Source organism: Humulus lupulus, chromosome X (genome assembly GCF_963169125.1).
Source record: "Humulus lupulus chromosome X, drHumLupu1.1, whole genome shotgun sequence".
NCBI lineage: Eukaryota > Viridiplantae > Streptophyta > Magnoliopsida > Rosales > Cannabaceae > Humulus > Humulus lupulus.
The window spans coordinates 226356818-226376481 of NC_084802.1; the positions used below are offsets into that span (position 1 = coordinate 226356818).

At 34.9% G+C, this 19664-nt stretch overlaps 1 protein-coding gene across 1 annotated transcript; it reads right to left on the reverse strand.

Annotated features, from left to right (window-relative positions):
* Positions 1–12671: 12671 nt before the first annotated feature.
* On the reverse strand, positions 12672–17042 carry LOC133804466 (probable beta-D-xylosidase 7). Its single transcript, XM_062242622.1, has 6 exons — positions 16620–17042; positions 15957–16265; positions 15353–15522; positions 15100–15197; positions 13477–14250; positions 12672–13382 (listed from the first exon to the last, which is right to left on the reverse strand). Exons 1-6 carry the CDS (start codon positions 17022–17024, stop codon positions 12784–12786), a joined length of 2355 nt encoding a protein of 784 aa, XP_062098606.1. The 5' UTR covers positions 17025–17042; the 3' UTR covers positions 12672–12783.
* Positions 17043–19664: the final 2622 nt, after the last annotated feature.

Here is a 19664-nt window from a genome sequence, read left to right on the forward strand (position 1 = left end):
CAGTCGAGGCGCGCGAGGCCATCCCTCGCTAGGCCCTAGGGGCGCGGCTGTGGCTAGGCAAGGCGCGCGAGGCGCGGCTGCAGCCAGGCAAGGCGCGGCTGCGGCCAGGCGAGTCGTGCGAGGCCATCCCTCGCGAGGCCCTGGGGGCGCGGTTGCGGCCAGGCGAGGCGTGCGAGGCCATCCCTCGCGAGGCCCTGGGGGTGCGGCTATGGCCAGGCGTGGCCGTCCCTCGCGAGGCCCTGGTGGCGCACTTGCCAGGGATTCATTTGTCAATATTTCCCAACACACGCCTAAGGACATGGGGCCTAATCACGTACTTTGGGTTTTTTACAAGCATAGAATTTTGAGCATCTACATATATGTTTATGAAACTTATACATAGTTTTTTTTTTTATATTTTGTATAGATTTTTCAGTTTTGAGGATTATTGTTGAAAACCCATAAACTTTCTTAGTTTTTTGGGGTTTTCTAATTCAAGAACTCACATTGCTCAATTACCACAAGTAAGTGCAATTTTATTAATTTTTATGATTTAAATTGAATTTTTGTGATTTCTTTTTATAAATTGACTATATTTCATATTTTTTTAATTTTTGGTTAGTTTTATATTAATGATTATGTAATTGTTTTAGGTTTAAACTTTTCATTTTAATATTTTATTTTTTTTTAGAATTTTTTATTGTAATTGCTTTATTTTTTGTTAACTTTTTCAATTTTTTTTAAATTTAATTTAATTTCGGATTTACTTATGTAAATGATTATATATATATATATATTAATGTATATATTTTGTATAAGTTTCACTTTATTAATTATTTAGTTTACATATTTTGAGTATATTTTTGTTAATATTCTGTTAACTTTTTAAATTGATTTTTAAATTTTGGGTTTAATTGGTTAAATATGTATATATTAAATTGTATGTTTTCTTTAAGTTATATTTTATTATTGATTTAGTTATGATATTTATAGTCGATTTTTCTTTACGTGATTTGTTAACTTTTTTTTAAAAAAAATATTTTATTTCGGGTTTAAGTATTTAAACGAGTACATATAACAAATTATTTGTTTTCTTTAAGAACTTTTTTGTTTATTTAGTTACAATATAGCTTTAATATATTTTTCTTTATATTTTGTCAACTTTTTTATTTTATTTTTTTGTTTATTGTTATATTTGAGTAGGTATTTTGTTGACAACTTTGTTGGTGAGATCAAGCTTTGGAAGATTTGATATTAGAGGTAATATTTTAAACCTTAATGTATAATTAAGATATTGAACTTAGTGGAATGTATGAATTATAAAATATTGGAGATAGGTTCTGGGACTGTGTGCTGCGGTAATATCACTACACCAATAACCTCTTTTTTATAATACATGAATACAACACTAATGAAAAAGTATTATAAATGAGTTAAAAATATGGGCGGCAAACACACTAAAAGCGCGCTAATTTATTTCTGGGAAAGAGATTATTTCTAACTTTTTATTTTCGCAGGTCTAACTTTACAAGAGCTCAACCCTTTCCATCTCTCTCACCTCATCCCGTTAACTCTCCTGAATCTGCTACAAAGAGTTGCTCATCTTTTCTTCAATTTCTTTCGATCCCCTACCGATCCATAAGCCTTGCGCCTATCCTGTTTTCCTTCCTTAAGCCTTGCGTGATCCCCTCCTGGCTTTCCTTCCTTAAGCCTTGTGCCGATCCTGTTCTCCCAAACTTCTGTCGTTGTTAAAATCCCAGCTCGGCTTCTGCACCATCGAGTTTCTCAACAGGAAGACCTGACGACTCTCTTCCTCCATCGTCATCGCTCAGCTCAGTCCATCTCTACTTCTCGGTCCAGTGAGGTAACCAAATATTTGTTTATTCTATTTTCATTGTTTATATATACTTGAATATCATATATTTTGGGAATATACTTGTGATTTGAGGGAACTTCAGCTGCAGTAGGCGTTCCTGCTAGTGATATGTTAAAACGTCAAATGTAAGTTGTTGTTAATAGTATTTTAGTTGTTCTTGTAGCATGTAGTTTATAATACGAATGGATATAGCAATATTTGTGTCCAATCCTCACAGTGAGGTTTAATTTGGGGATGATGGGACGAGTTCTTGGGTAAAAGATACGACTTAATATGTGTCAGGTAGGTTTCAAGTGAAACCTTTTATGACCACTATAGTTCTTCTTACTTGAATCCCCCATGCATTAGTTCTAGTGCGAAATATATTTGTGTCATGTTTTCATGGTCAAACATGGCAAATAAAATTCAATTCCAGTCAGACATGTCTTCAGATTAAACATTCAAGTATTCCATGCCAATCTAATTCGTTTTGTTTATGAATGTCCTAAAATTGTGCCTAAAATATAGCTTCCAATTCTGTTTCGGTTTAGGCTTCTTGGCTCCCTCATTTCCCTATCTTTTTTCAACAAAGATTAAGAAGATTGCTCAATTTACTATTCTCCAATCTGAGTGAGTAGTGTTACTTTGACTATTTTTTACTGTCATTTCTTTGTTGTTCAGTTCTGACCCAATATAAAATAACAGAGTTACATATGGGTTTTTCTCCGTATTAGGCCATTTGTAATTTTTGGAGTTATAAAAGTTGGTTTCTTCTCACTTCTCCTCTTCTCGTCCAAACACACATTACTTGTATTTACTAGTAGAGAAGAGAAAGGAAAATATAGAAGATGATTTTTGGTTTATTTATTAGATTTATTATTTAGACGCACATGAGAGTGGTACCATCAAAACTTAGTTGTTTATTATCACTAATCATACTATATATATAATAATAATTATGAACAAAAGGAGTGATGGTGCCACACTGTGTGCATCCAAATATTTGTATCTATCTATCTATTTCATATTCAGCTCAGGTAATTATATGTTATTCTTCTTCTTCTTTTAGTGGTTTGAAAAATTAATATATGTTTATTGTCTTTATTAATTGGGTGTTAAAAGACAGGTTAATTAAGATATGTGTCATGATGTATCATTGGTTATTGGTTTAATACTGTTTTTTGTATTTATTTTAAGTGGGAATGTTTCTCTGCTTTGTCCCAATATCTTCATATTCATGTTTAGTTTTGGTATTTGGGAATTTCAGCTATGCTAATGAAATATAAACACGCATAGAGATATGGAGTTTTGCTTTGCATAAGTCATTCATTAGTCCTGGGAATCAAACATGCATTCTAGCTTGATTGAAATCTATTAGTGATAATAACTTGGAGTTTAGTCTACTATAAGTTTTGTTCACTCAAGTTTCCTTGAAATTGAGAGCTTACTTAGTTGCTAATGTAATTTTGTTAACATAGCCCCCCCACTTGGAGCCTTGTTCCAATTATCTCTTCTACTAGTGACCTTTTTTCACACATATGCAGAAGAAAGGCAATTAAATTGCTGTTGTGAATATGAGTTTGCAATGAAGATGATATGACTTGTGGCAATACTCAGTTCCTTACCTCTTGCTGAAATTGTGACCTTCCTTGAGCAGCATCTGGACGTAGAACTTTGACTGCAACAGGTGTGTGATCGAGGTAACACTTAAATGCAGGACCATAACCCCCTTCTCCTATCTTACGAGGCTCTGCAAAATAGTCTGTTGCTAATTCAATTTCTTCTATAGTATATCTCCTATATCTTCCATCAGTTTGGGCTAAATTATCCAACATTCTCTGCATTTCCTTCACTTCTTTGAGCGATATTACTTCTGCACTCTGTTATCCAACATTCTCCACATTTCCACGCATGTACTATTTTTGAATGCATGTTTAGTTTTGGTATTTGTGGGATCCAGATGTTTTTTGCTTTATATTTCATTATTCTTATAATAAAATCGTAAATGTAATTCATCTTTTTATTCTCTAAAATGGATCATCAGGTTATCCTTCTAGATACTAGATACCACCAAGACCCTCTCTCTAGCGATGGGACTATCTTGGGGGCTTCACAATGGACATGGTTGGAAAAGGAGCTCAACAGTACACCTTCAACTATCACTATAATTGGCTCTTCCATTCAGGTATCTGTTAATAATACATGAGACATGACATAACTGTAAAATGTGGTTCTCAATTATCTTACTTATGTTTCTATTTTTTTTTTTTTTTACTCTAAGTATGTATTGTTTACGAGAGCTATTGATTTTGTAAGAGAAGGTGTGAGAAGAGAAAGACCTTGTAATATTTGATTGTAAGAACAAATCTGAGTTTTTGTACTAAGGAAACTTCTTGAACCAACGGTTCAAGAACACAAGGTTCTCCCTGGCTTAACATATCAGATCAAAAGTGACAAGAACATATACATTAAATAAACAAGTGAAAAGAAGGACCTGTCTTATCTTTTTCTAAGATAACCTGATTAGAGTCAATTGATCCCAACCTACGTTTCTAGGATTAGAGTCAATTGATGTTGTTTTACAGTACAATATATTTTTATCAAGAAAACAAAGATTTAATTAATGATTTTTAATTAGTTAGTTAATTAATTTCTTCAACATATGGGAATAAATGCTTAATGATTAACAGATTAATATGTTAATTAGTCGTAGTTTTCCACTTTTATTAACTCATATCTCTCTCTCTCTCTTACACTCCTATATTCTGTTTTCACAAATAAATAATTTTGATGATCATTTCTATTTAATTATATTTAAATATACACTAATGCGTTACTATATATATATATGGAAGTTTCTCTTAATAATTTTTTAAATTTTTTGATAGATATTTTCATACTTCATACATACATTAAATGAAGGCAATTTTTTTTTTTTTTGTGTTCAATTATATTTTATTACGTTGACATAATAATTTAGATTTATCTGTCTTCAAATATCATTTCTGGCTAATTCTTCAAATTCTTACTCTTTTATTCCATTAGTCCCCAACCACCACTACCTTTTCTAGTGATTATAGCTTATCAATATATATTTATATTGATAAGAAATGTATTTTATTTACTCTTACAACTGTAAAATCAATAGTTAAATTGATATATGATTATTAATTACTCTAGTCTTCACAACATAAAGTCATGGCAGAACTTCTTTTTATCTAACATGGTTCGATAGTTGCTAGGATAAGAAAGAACATTAGCTCTTTCAAGGCTGGGGACAAAATCCAAAACTTATAGATATCTGCATATAAATAAATCTATGAAACTCCTTAGTTAGGTATTGAGTTTGGACCCAAAATCCAAGATGTATTCACTAATGATAATATTTTAACATGTAACAAATAAAACTGTTTTTCTTTTTTTCAAAATAAACGTAGGGTTAAAAGCATTAGATACTTTAACTTGTTTATTTACATATAAGAAGAAAAACCTTTATTCCAGCTATATTCATTTCTAAGCAAGACTTTTCCATTTGGTCTGAAAGGTCCATTTTCAGAGAATGCTCCTACCCCAAGAGAAGAACAACCAGGGCCTGTAAAAAAAATAAAGAGATATGACTTTGAATTTAGCTGAATTGAACAACAAATCCAATGATAAGCTAACAAACAAACCTCCATTTAACACCACAAGATTATTGAAGCCGCAAATAACTATATATATATTTAGGGTTTAATTTATATGTATTACTTAGCCACATCATTCATTGTATTAATCTTTTAGGTATTGATTATATTCTTTAGGTTGTGGATCAAATTGGCAAGGAGCATTGCAAAGTTAATTAACTTAATTATTAATTACAAAAGGTACGTAAATATGTTCTCTTAACTCTTTTATTAATATCATACAAATGTTAGAGGAGTTTGAATATCTTAAATATTCATTCGTAGAGAAGTAGGTTATGAGATTAAAATTGTGTGTTGTGGTGATAACGGAAGGTTGAAAACTTGTGTGTCTTAGAGAAGTAGGTTTTGGAAAATTTGTTTGTGTGTTGCGGTGATATAAGGAAGAAAACTTATTGTGTGTTGTTTGAATTTTTTACTTGGTATTTATAGATGGTTAGGTAACCTTTATATGGGAAATGATGTCAGATTTTATCTAGAATTATGTATTATCTTCTTACAAATAAATTGTGTTTGCTTGAATTGGTTTGATTATATTGATAGATATCTCACCTGGGGTGTGAATAAGGATAGTTTTCACGTCCCCAACCTTAGGGTTTGAATAATAAAACATTATACATATGAGTTGTGATTAGCTTTTTTTATATCTATGCTTATGATATGCAGATGGATAAAATTTGGATCCATCTTAACAGGTTAGCAAATAAAATTATAAAGTTTAAGTTTTGGTATTTTAGTATTGAAGTATCCTTCAAAATTGTAGAGCTACGAAGGAATATGAGAGAAAAGCTAGGGAGTTTGTGAAGACTGCAATAATGAATGCCGATTTTCCGAGTAAGATTCTTTGTCCATGCAACAAATGTCAGAATCTTAGACATCAACTTTCGGATGAAGTTGTAGAACACTTAGTTTTGTACGGCATGGACAAATCATACAAAACATGGTTTCATCACAGGGAAGATCTAGTTCAAAGTAGCACGACTAAGACAAGTTCTACATATAATTTATTTCGGGTTGCTGGAGTATGTTCAAGTAGTGTCAATGATTTGGATGATGATAACAACAATGATGATTTTGATAGTCTATTATGAGATGTTGAATCTCCATTGTATGAAGGTTGTTTGAAATACACCAAAATTACATCCATCGTCGAGCTATACAATCTAAAAACAAAGCAAGGATTCTCAATGTTTGCTTTTGTGAGATGTTGGAGATGATCAAAGCAATGTTGCCAAAAGATAATCTCCTACTAACATCTATGTATGCAATTAATAAGTATCTAAAGATGTTTGATCTGAACTATAAGCATATACATGCTTGTGTGAATGATTGTTTCTTGTTCACAAAAGAAAATTCTAATGCCCAAGTGTGTCCCACCTGTCAATATCCAAGATGGAAGCAAAATGAACACACAAAGGAGATTCTACAAGGGCAACCTACAAAATTGTTAAGATATTTTCCTATTACACCAAGGTTTCAGAGGATGTTCAGAAATGAAGAGACAATTTTATGCTTAAAGTGGCATTCAACTAATAAAAGAATGGATGGGAAAATGAGCCACCCGATAGATTCAGAGGCTTGGGATGCAGTTAATGAGAGATGGCCAGATTTTTCACTTGAACCGTACAACCTTCGACTAGGACTTGCTGCTGATGGGATTCTAGTGATCCAGACTTAGAGGTGCACGGAATTCCTCTTGGACCATATTTTATGCGTGTATGGGTTGATATTGCTGTTGTGCCTGGTGCTTATTTATTTCGTCCTAACTATGCGATGCTTACTATACGAGAAGTTGTTGGTTCAACAGTTGCATGGCCTTCTCAAAAGGTTATTCCAAGAGGTATTTATATTATGCATCATTTAATTAAAGTTCTAAGGTCACTTGAGTATAGATAGTTGTAGTAATGTGTGTAATATAATAACTTGTTTATTATTCAAACTCAATTATTGTAAATTTGGTTATGTGTCATGATATTATTTACTATTTTAGATGAATGATATGATATTTAATGACCTCATTAGTTTTTCTTTTATGTTTTATTTACCAGATTCAACAAGTAAAGTGCAAAAGAAAATCTGATTTGGAAGACTTTGGTGTGCTGACATTTGGAAGATCATGAATTCCTACCTTTACTTTTGAATATGCAACTATTTAAGACTATTTTGTTGACTATTGTGAGAATATTTTGTTTATGTTAATTAGGCAGTGTTGAATATCTTAAGACTTTTGGATTGTTTTTAAGATAATCTTGAATGTATTTTGACACAATTATTTGGTTATATGTGTTATGAACCATATAATTGGTACTCAAAAATATATTTGTACAATGTTAAGGGTGTCTTAAGTATATTAAATGAAGCGGGTTTGAATTAAAGCAATAAAAAAATGATTATAATGTACAGGTTTATATAATAATTCAAGCTTATCCAAATATTAGAATAATACAAAAAATGTGGTATTGTATCTTTTACAATAACACTGGTTTATAAGCATAAAATTATGTTATACAAACTATTTTCTATAATGCAGAAAGTGTGTTATTATAAAGTGTATCATAACACTACTTTATAAGTTCAAAAAAGTGTTATATGATCTATTTATAAATAGCATAATGAAATACTTATCTAACTATTAAAATAACACAACAACAGTGTTATCGTAGGCTATACCATAACACATGTCTATAACTATGGAAAAGTGTTATGCAAAGTGCTCCGACCTACTATAACACTGCTTTCCTTATAACATATCAAAAAAAAGTGTTATGGTATATATTTGATAATACTTTTTCGGTCTTATTGAAAGTATTTTTTCTTGTAGTGTATAAGGCTGTAATTATGCATGTTTGATTGATTAATTAGTTTGTTGTGTTTATGTGATGAATATAGGTTTATTTAAATTTTGGGAAATATGATAGAAATAAGGGAAATGCTACCAATTTTTTTTTAAGATTTAGTAATATGAGAATTATGCATATTTGATTGATTTGTTGAATATTTTTGTGTATACCATGTGTTGTATTGATTGATTTGTTGAATATTTTTGTGTATACCATGTGTTGTATAAATGCACATTTTAAATTTGGGAAATGTGATAGAAATAGGGGAAATGCTACTCAATTTTTTTGGACATATTGTTTCCTTTATTTACTTGTCAATTAGGTAATCCACAAACCTAATTGTTAATGTTTGTTTGTTTGTTTGTTTTTTTGTGTGTGAAGTTTGACAATGAATAGAGATTGGATGTCAGCGGATAGGTTATCTGTGAAGTATAGGAATGGAGTTGAGTTTTTCTTGGAATTTTGTGCAAGAAATACTTAATCTCCTAATAGTATTCCTTGTCCTTGTCTTAAGTGTGGTAACGTTGTGAGGATGCCAAATTTTAAAATAAAAGATCACTTATTTAGGAATGGAATAGACAAAAGTTATAAAGTATGGTTTTTTCACGGAGAAAGAATGAAAGTCACTGATGAGGGACCATCTAAGAATAATAAGTATTTTGATGTGGATTACGAAGTTGATGATATTGCAGAAATGATTGATGACGCACAATATGAATCACATGTGGATCCAATTAAATTTCAGTCAATCTTAGAAGATGCTGAGAAACCTATTTTCCCTAATTGTACAAGGTTCACTAAATTATCAACACTGCTTAGGTTGTATAACTTAAAAGCCAAACATGGGTGGAGTGATAAGGGAATGACAGAGTTGTTAACATTTTTAGGAGAATTATTACGCGAAGGTAATGAAATGTCGTCTTCATTTTATGAAGCAAAGAAGACATTGCGTTCGTTAGGCATGCAATATGAAAAAATACATGCTTGTCCTAACGATTGAATCTTATATCGAAGAGATTTGTTGATGCAATTGCATGTCCGACATGTAGCGAGTCTAGATGGCAAAAAAAAAAAAAAAATCAGTTGCAGTTAGACAAGGTGTCCCTGCAAAGGTTTTATGGTACTACCACCGATACCCCATTTGGTTAGGTTGTACTGAAATGATGATCATGCTAAAATTTTAATTTGGCATGCCAAAGATAGAGTAAAGGATGGCAAGCTAAGACATCCAACTGACTCACCAGCTTGGAAAACAGTAGATGTTAAATGGCCTAAATTTGGCAATGAACCGAGGAATATTCGTTTGGGTCTTTCTGCTGGCGGAATTAATCCACACACTTCCCTTAGTAGTAAATATAGTTGTTGGCCTGTAATGCTAGTCATCTATAATCTACCGCCATGGTTGTGTATGAAGATGAAGTTTACCATGTTGACCTTGTTGATATCTGATCCTAAACAACCTGGAAATGATATTGATGTATACCTAGCTCCTTTAATTGATGATTTGAGCACATTATGGTATGATGGGGTTAATGCTTACGATGCTTATAAGAAAGAAAATTTTAATCTTAAAGTAGTGTTGTTGTGGACTATTAATGATTTTCCAGCCTTAGGTAATCTTTCTGGATTTAGTGTGAAATGGTACAAGGCATGTCCCATTTGTGAAGAAGGGACTCATTCTGAATATTTAAAACATTCTAGAAAGATTTGTTATATGGGACACCAAAAGTTCTTATCCGAAGAACATAAATTTCGAAGTTTGACAAATGTCTTTAATGGTAAACCTGAATTTGGAAAGGCTTCACCACCTTTACTTGGAGGACAATTGTTAACAAAGTTGAACAAAGTCAAATGCAAGTTCGGTAAGCCTAGAAATTATACAAATAAGGAAAAAAATGTTAGATGTGAAAAAACAAAGGAGGTTGTAGATGGTGCGATAGGTTGTTGGAAGAAGAAATCTATTTTTTTGAGCTTGAATAATGAGAGCATTTGGTTTTGCATCATAACTTGGATGTGATGCACATTGAGAAAAACGTGTCTGATAGCTTAATTAGTACATTGCTGAATATTCCTGGTCGGAGTAAGGATGGAATTAAAGCTCAGTTGGATTTAAAAGTAATGGGTATACACAGTAAGTTACAACCAGAGGTTGGTGAGAGACGAACCTATTTACCACCTGCGTGTTATACCCTGTCTAAAGAAGAAAAACAAATTGTATGTCATTCTTTGTCGAATGTGAAAGTACCGGAAGGTTATTCTTCAAATATTTATTCTCTGGTAGATATGAAAATTTTGAATTTAGTTGGAATGAAGTATCATGACCATCATACACTACTTGAACATCTTCTACTGGTAGTTATCCGTTCTGTGTTACCCAAAAAAGTTCGATATGCAATTACCAAACTATGCTTTTTCTTTAAATCTATTTGTTGTAAAGTGGTAGATGTGTCAAAGTTGGACAATCTTCAAACAAATATCGTGATAACTATGTGTGAGTTGGAGCAGTATTTCTCACCTTCATTTTTTGACATAATGGTTCATTTAATAGTTCATTTGGTGAGAGAAGTAAAATTGTGTGGACCAGTATACTTGAGATGGATGTACCCATTTGAACGGTATATGAAAGTTTTGAAAGGTTATGTTAGAAATAGAAGTAGACCTGAGGGTTGCATAGTTGAATCCTACATCATTGAAGAAGCAATGGAGTTCTGCTTAGAATACTTATCAGGTGTTGCGAGCATTGGACTATGTTTTTATAAAATTGAGTTTGAAATAAGTAAAGGCGGTAGAGGTGGTGTTGTTTCTGAAGTAAATAAATCTGATAGAGATGAAGCACACCACCTAGTCTTACAAAATATTGATGATGTTCAACCATACATCGAGTAAGTTCCTATATATATGCATGGTCAATCTTATTTTTCTCTTTCATTATATTAGCAATGAATGTAGTTTGTTGATATAAATGATTTTTCTTGAAGAGAACATTTCAATTGGATCAAGACTACTTATCCTAATAAGTCTCGGAATAAAAAATGGGTACAAGATGAACATTATCGAAATTTCAGTACTTGGTTCGAGAATGAGGTAAAATACTTGTGTTGTTCTTGTTTGAGTGTTATATATTTTAGCTTGTTAGAATTTAATATACTTTCTTTTATTTTATTGTATTCTAGGTTCTAAATAACACCACAAACAAAGTGTCTGAAACACTAAAATGAATAGCACGAGGTCCTTCAATGAGTGTAATTAAATATCAATGCTATTATATTCACGGTACTCAATTCAACACCATGGAACGTGATAATATTATAAAGACACAAAATAGTGGTGTTACTATTATCGCCCATACTTTTCAAATATCTAGTTCCAAAGATAAAAATCTCATACAATGTGATATGACATTTTATGGGGTGATCAAAGAAATTTTGGAACTAAATTATGTGACTATTCGAATTCCTCTCTTCTTGTGTGATTGGGTGAAAAGTGATAATGGGGTCAAAACAGATGACTTAGGATTCACACTGGTGGACTTAAACCGAATAGGACATAAATCTGACCGCTTTATAATGGTGTCACAAGCCAAGCAAGTATTTTATGTGGGTGATCCAGTAGATGCTCGATGGTCAATTGTCCTAACAAGTCAACCGAAAGATTATCTGATCAAAGAGTCTGGGAGCGATGATATTATACTTGAACAAGAAACATTTACAATTGCTTCACCGCCTACTGATGTCACCATTGATAATGATGATGACTATATACGCGAGAATGGTGAAGGGTTGTGGGTAGATAATTAAAGGTATATATATTAATTTTGTGATTTTGTTTTTATGTATTTTGTGAAGTTTATACCAGATAATATTTGTGTTTACTTAATTGCAGATTTATTGATTATGGATCCATCATATGATGATGAGGGCGATCCGTTTGTTGATGATATGGTCTTGAGAGGATTAATCCTACCACACCAACAAATAAGGGTAGGCAAATGGCGTCAATAAGATTGATTTTTTGGGAAAATATTGCTTTTAAAAGAAAAAGAAAAAAATTGTTTTGAACTGTAAGAGACGTCAATTGGCTAGCAACCAATGCATAGTTCAATAACATCACATGTCGGTTGTACTAACAATATATGTTTGTTGGTAGGCAAATGGCGTCCTAAATGCGTCAAAACTGGCTTATTTTTACATCGCAAGTCACTCTATGAAACGTCGGTCCCAACCCGATGTGTGAACTATTGTACGCCAGTTAAAAAGTGACATCCTATGCTGTTTTTGTAGTATTCTTATCCCTATTTTTTCACAAATATAGCGTGAATTCTATGAGTAAATTACTCATGTTTATACCCAAGTATTTATTTCATTAAGGTATGCTTGAAATTACATTCATCAGATCAGGGTATGAAATTCAAAGACCAAGCCCCTCAAAATCAAAATATAATATGAATAGGGTACTCCTCCTCTCCCACAAATAACACACGAGAGCCTTCTTCCAAAACCATCATACCATCCTCATTGGCGCTGCTCAAGTGCTCACAAGGGCTCAACCTGAACTCAACTTGAGCTGTTTCCCCTGCTTTCAACTTCACACTCTCAAATCCTACCAGCTGCTTCAACGGATTGCCTTCATTTGTGCTCTTTACCCGCTTCATGAAAAGCAAGACCGAATGCTTGCCCTCCATTTCACCTTGATTTTCAACTCCCACCGAGACTGAAAATGATTTTTTTTCGCAGAATTCTTGGCTTAGCTCCGAAACTTGGTGGTAGCGAACAGAGTCGGCAGCAGCTACGTGACCGGATGAGGATGAGGACGACAAATTCAAGTAGAGCTTGTTTTGAGTGGAAGACGACAATTTGTAAGAATAGGTAGAGTAACTAAGTCCATAACCGAACTCAAATACTTTGGGGCCTTTGTAGAATCGGTAAGTTCGACCCGGATAACCGGAAGATGGTGCAGCCCTCATCCTCATGTCCGTCATTGGAATTTTTACATAATCTCGTGGATACCAAGTCACTGGCAATCTCCCTCCTACGTTTTAACAACACAAACAACAGTCGAATTTCCATATAGACTCAGTTGACCAATACATATTACGTACTTATAAATGTAAGATTTATCTCACCTGGGTTGTGATCACCAAATATGATTTCGGCAAGAGCAAGTCCTCCGGCTTCGCCCGGATACCCTGCCCACAAGATGCTTCCGATGCGGCGATCATAGTTGGCGAAAGAAACATCGACCGGACCACCAGAAAGAACAACAAGGACAACCGGTTTCTTGGCCGCTTTGGCCACGGTGGAGATGAGCTCCTCTTGTTTACCTGGAAGCGCCAAGTGCTCACGATCATGATCCTCTCTCTCTTGTGACTGATCCAGTCCAACAACCAACACCACATAATCCGCTCCTTTCGCGACCTCCACCGCCTTATTTATATCGACAGAGGTGCAATTCACGGCGTCAGCGCAGCCTGGGTGATAAGCCGTATTCTTGAGGTAGCCACGAAGAGCTTGGAGCAGCGAAATAGATTTGCATGGAGGACCGTAGTAGTTTCCTTGGAGCGTTTTCGGGGAATCGGCGTTGGGGCCAATGACGGTGAGGGAAATGGTGTTTGTTGACTTCTTGGCAAGAGGGAGGAGCTTGGCGGAGTTCTTCAATAAAACTATGCCATTTCGAGCGGCTTCAAGGGCAAGAGCTTGATGGCCTTGGGAACAGACTTGGTTAGGACCAATGTTGCCGTAACGCCATTTGGTGGGGTCACCTTCGAAGAGGCCTAGCCTCATTCTAACGGCAAATAGGTTGTGGAGAGCTCGGTCTACTTGGGAAACGGGAAGTTTTCTCTTCAGAACAGCTGATTTTGTGTGGTTCTGTAAGTAGGAACCGCAGTTCACGTCCATTCCTGTTTCATTCACATTATTAATTAAATCTTAAATACCATATTTAGAAGAATTGAAGATTTTACATTTTTATGATTTCTTGGTTAATAGTACTCAGCACTGCAATAGTGTTGATATAAATTGTTAATGAAATTGACACCTACTTTAGTAAATACACTAAAATGTGTAACTATCAGTGGGAGAGTTTCAAATTCAAATTGCTATATATTGTCACATCACAAAAATATTGTTAGATCCAATATTATGTTATCCAACACAACCTTGGCTGTACCACATCACGTGGTGGTGCCAACTGAAGATAATACATTGTGTACGATTATTGCAATATTTATAAATATATAAAATATTATTTCTATGGTTGCGATTCAAATGTTTGATTTCATCTAGAAAACCCCAATGGTATTCTATTTATGCTATAATAAGGAACAATAAGTTCGTCGGTGGAAAGTAGAGATCTTATTAAGGAACAAAAATCTGCAGTCCATATTTGTATGTCCCAATCCTGATCCACTAATTAAATATGGACACATCATTTAATTAACACAGGTCTAAGGTTAAAAACTTTCGTTAACTTTTCCGTTACAAAAGAAATCAATTTTGGGGGCTATACTTTAGATCAGAAAAAAATATATATTTATGTAAACGAGGGACAGGTTGGTTAGTGATGAGTGATGACAATCTCAACTTTTCAATTAGGAGCCCATACTAGACAGTGGTGTGGTCCTGACCAAACCAAGACAAAACCCTTCCTAGAGAAGGAAAATCATCGCACGCCGAACCAAAAATATCAACTCATCTCATTTGAAAACAGTGGTAAAAAAAAGAAAAAGACATTCAAGGGTCCACCATACCGGCTTTAAGCACATCAACGACAGCATCTTCGGGCGACTTAGCGAATCCTTGGTCGTCGTAGATGATCGAAACGGCGTCGCAGTCGGACGTAATGTACCTGATATTAAATTTGTCATTTTTTTTTCACTAATTCAAAAGAAGATACATGACTTTTTAACATTGTTTAATAGTCTCAAGAGTCAAGATAAAGACATTACACGTCGAAACTAACATATATGTACAATAATACAGTATATGAGATTTTTATATTACCCATGAAATCCCCACTGGGCTCGGGCAGTCTTAGATAAGAGGTTGAAATCAGCACAGTTTGGGACCCCATTGACACGGTTGTAAGCGCACATTATGCCGCTTGCTTTTGCTTTCTCTATGCAGCTTTGGAACGGAGGCTGGTACGTGTCAGCTAGGTCTTGCTGCGTCACCTGTTCGTTTAATCAAAATCAACCAACCAAATTTCAGATCCAGTATCATCATCTTGTATTTGATTTATAATATATTTTTTTGTGTAAAAGATACTTTCTTGGTGCTCTTTTCTCTTTTTTTAAAAAAAAGAAACAGATTCCCTTAAATCTCGTTTAATGTATTAAAATTACTCTATTGTAATGTAGAATAATATCATTGTCTCATACTTTTATATAGCAAGTACCAATGAGTTACTAAAACCCATCATTCTCATTCTCTAGTCATTTCTATAGTTAAAAATTACTAAATCTGGGCACATGAAACAAGGAGGAAGAATCGTTGTTTGAACTTTGGCCCAAATCCAAAGGGCATAAGCATAACATTTTTTTAGGTCAAAGAAATTGTCATGGTGGTGCTAACTAGTGTACTAATGATAAGATATAAAGATTCTTACATGAGCATCGAAAACAAACCGATTAATGCCCTTCCAGTTGTCCAAATCATAAGCAGTAAAATGCTTACAACAAGCCGAAGCTAGAAGATGACCGCCACCACTAAGCTTGCCTCCTCCTTCAAATGAGTCCCCTTGAACACCTCTCACATACGACACTGCGTACTTTCCAGTCACCAGCGGATCTTCTCCCGGCGTCTCTTGCCCTCTTCCCCACCTTGGGTCTCTATATATGTTTATGTTTGGAGCCCAAAATGTCATGCCTTTCGCTTCTCCAGCATTGTACACTGCTCTTGCTTCAGTTCCAATCACCTAATAATTCAATACTCATCATCATTAAAATCACACACGAAACTTTATCATCTATCTCCATTAATAATATTAATCTATCTATTATTATTATGATTACTATATATCCAATGCATTTATATACGGTCCTACCACAAGAAAAGATCGTCATTAATGAGTTCATTTATATAGACAATGATAATATAGAAGAGTTTTTTTCTATTACTTATTTACGTGGGCCTCAACATTATGCGTTGTCCTCGCAAACTTATCTCTGACCTCATTATAATGAAGAGTAAGAGTGTTTGGAAGCAAAGAGAGTTGAGTTGATCAGTTGAGTTGAGCATTGACTCATGAGTTTGTAAGTACGTAACTCACCTGGCCGATGCGATACCAAAGGTTGGCGTCAAAGGAGGCGGCGGTGAGGATGACTTGAGGGAAGCTGGTGGCAGAGTGAATGGGTCCGTCGAACTTTACGCCGGGGCCAGCGTTGGCCACCCCATGTAAGGCTTCGGACCACCACTCGTAAGCAGGGATACCAAGTCGGGGAATTGAAGGGGCCGAGTTAACGAGTTGGGATATTTTCTCGTCTAGTGTGAGGCGGGAGACCAGGTCCTGAACCCTGCGGCTGATGGGCAGGTCCGTTTGGCAGAAAGGTAACGATTTGGTTGAAGGGTTGGCCGAGTCGCAGGCGAAAGGAGGCCGGGTTGACTCGGCCAGGACAAGGAAAAGAGTGATGAGGAGGATAACATAGTTAGTGGGAGAAAGACTGAGGAGCCCCATTGCGTACAAATGAATTGAAGAAGAGTGAGTGAGATAAATTGATACTTAAAAGTGAACTGAATCTACCATCGTTAACCTTTAATGACAATAATGTCCTCAACTTGTTTTTCTTCTTTCTTTTTTGTTTTTTTCTAAAAAAAAAAATGATCTTTGGTCCCATTTTAAAACTTCATAATAAGGGGAGCACTTTTAAATGGGAGAGATCTGAATATTTGGTCCCAATTTAAACCCTCCCATATGTCTTTTACAAAGTAAATTTGGATTCATCAACTATTATCAGCTATCAATTAGATACAAGTAAGATAATTTTGAATGGGAATAATGAAAATAGTGTAATAGAATTATCTTTAAAATATAAAATTGTTATAAAATTATTAAGAATGTTGTAATATAAAATATAAAGAAAATAAATTAACAAAGTAATAAATAAGGATGTAAAGAGAGAGTGAAAACTCTTGCGTTTTATTTCAATGGGGATGGACCCTGTTTACCGAGTTTTTCGAAAACCTTAATAATAGAAGATTAGAGAACTTAGAAGCAAGGATTTATGGAATTGCAAGCAAGATTTTTACGCGGTTGGGGCGTTAATGAGCCTTAGTCTACGAGACAATTGTATTAGAGCTTAGAGAATCTATAACAATGGAGTTTTCTACAAATTTCGGCAGAGTAACTGTTTACAAGCCAGGGATCCCCCTTCCTCAATGCCCTTCTACCTATATTTATAGGTTTACGGGTGCACTGGGCTTGGGCCGAGCTGACCCGGGCCCAATAAGGGTATAAATACCGCTGACTTCTCTAATGGAAGCCCAATACAAAGGATTAAAACATAGAAAATACACTAATCTGAGCCCACTGGGCCAGCCCAAACCACATCTATCACCTGATAAATTGGAGCTTTGGTCTGGGCATCTCGGGTTACGAGGCAAATTCAGGGGACAAAATCGGTCAGAGTAGTGGCAGCGCAGGTCTGAACCAACGACGTACAATCCCGAGGTAGCATTTTCTGCAGGTGAAGCATAGGGACAACCCCCATGCTTCATGGGACGAAGTTAGGGCCACGGACGCTTTACCTTGCCAATGTCGGACAACCGACCCGGGTTCGTTTACCCACGGCCCCCTCCGTTCATCAAGGTCCTGTGTCGTTTACTAGGTGCTCGGATTATTCCACCAGGATCCCAGACCGTTTACCAGGCTTCGGGATAATCCACTACGATCCCGACTATCATTTGGAAGCCACGCTCGTACCATCTCATGTATGACCGTCTCAGACGACACTCCCCGGATGCCCTTTGGGCCTCATCTAGACTTGGGCTGCCAACGTCTGTTTTACTCTTTGCCAAACGGGCCCAGTTTGGGCCCAAACTCATTCGGGCGGCACGCAGGCTTGAAGCGTGGACCCGGGCGCCCGGAAGGAAACAGGGATAACAGACCCCTATTTATACATAAAGATATGATCTAGGAAAATCAAGTAACTAACACAAATACAATCAACAATTAATGATGATATTATTTTGGGTAACCTGATGATTCTTCATTATTTGATATTTGCCTAAGGAGACTCTCTGTTGTTATGGACTTCCACATATATATATATATATAATATTTGTAACACTCCCGCTTGGATGTTCATAAAAAGTGTCTCATTCAAAACCTTGCCAGAAAAACCAAGTGGGACAAAAAGTCGGTCAAGGGAAAAAGAGTGCAGTATGCATTTTATTCCCCCTCATTCTAACGTTCTTAGAGATCTTTAATTCAACGCTTTTCGATCTTAAGTACCATCTTCTAGAACATTGATGTTGGTAATGACTTTATGAATAATCATCCAACATTATCATTTGATCGAACTTGATGAACATCAATATCACCACTCTTTTGAAGATCACGTGTGAAGAAGAACTTCGGTAAAATGTATTTAGTGCTATCTCCTTTAATGCATTATCATTTTAGTTGAGAAATGCATGCATCATTATCTTCATTGAGAATTGTTAGTGCTTCTTTATTTGGTGATAATCTACATGTTCTTCGAATATATTATTTCATTGATCTCAGTCACACATTCTCCACTTGCCTCATGAGTTGCAAGTATCTCAACATGATTTAAAGTTGCCTCGTTAAAAAGCTTGTCACGAAAACCCAGTGGGAAAAAACTTTAACTATGGAAAAATGAGTGCAACACCCTATATATCTCCCCCTCATCCAAATATCCATGGTAACTTTGGTGATCACATATCTCATATGATTTTCATTGTAATTATAAATCACCACTTTTAAATGTCTCCATAAATTATCCATGACCAAATATTTCCTATAACTCTTCTAGAGACATTAATATTTATCAAACATATATATTAGATCATTTATGTATATATAACATTATTGTAACATCCCAAATTGGCTAATCAAGCTTAGTCCTTGATTAATGTGTCAGGAGGGCATAAATGAATATTATGTACATGTTTATGATTATATTCATGATTACATGAGTTATATTATGATATGACTTTTATACATGTTTAAGTGTATTAAATATGCATGTGGGCTCATTTCTTATTAGAATGGTATTTTCGTAATTTAGACTCGTTGAGGGTATACTTGTAAATATATGTGATTCGTGATTGAGACCACATTATTATGTGGATA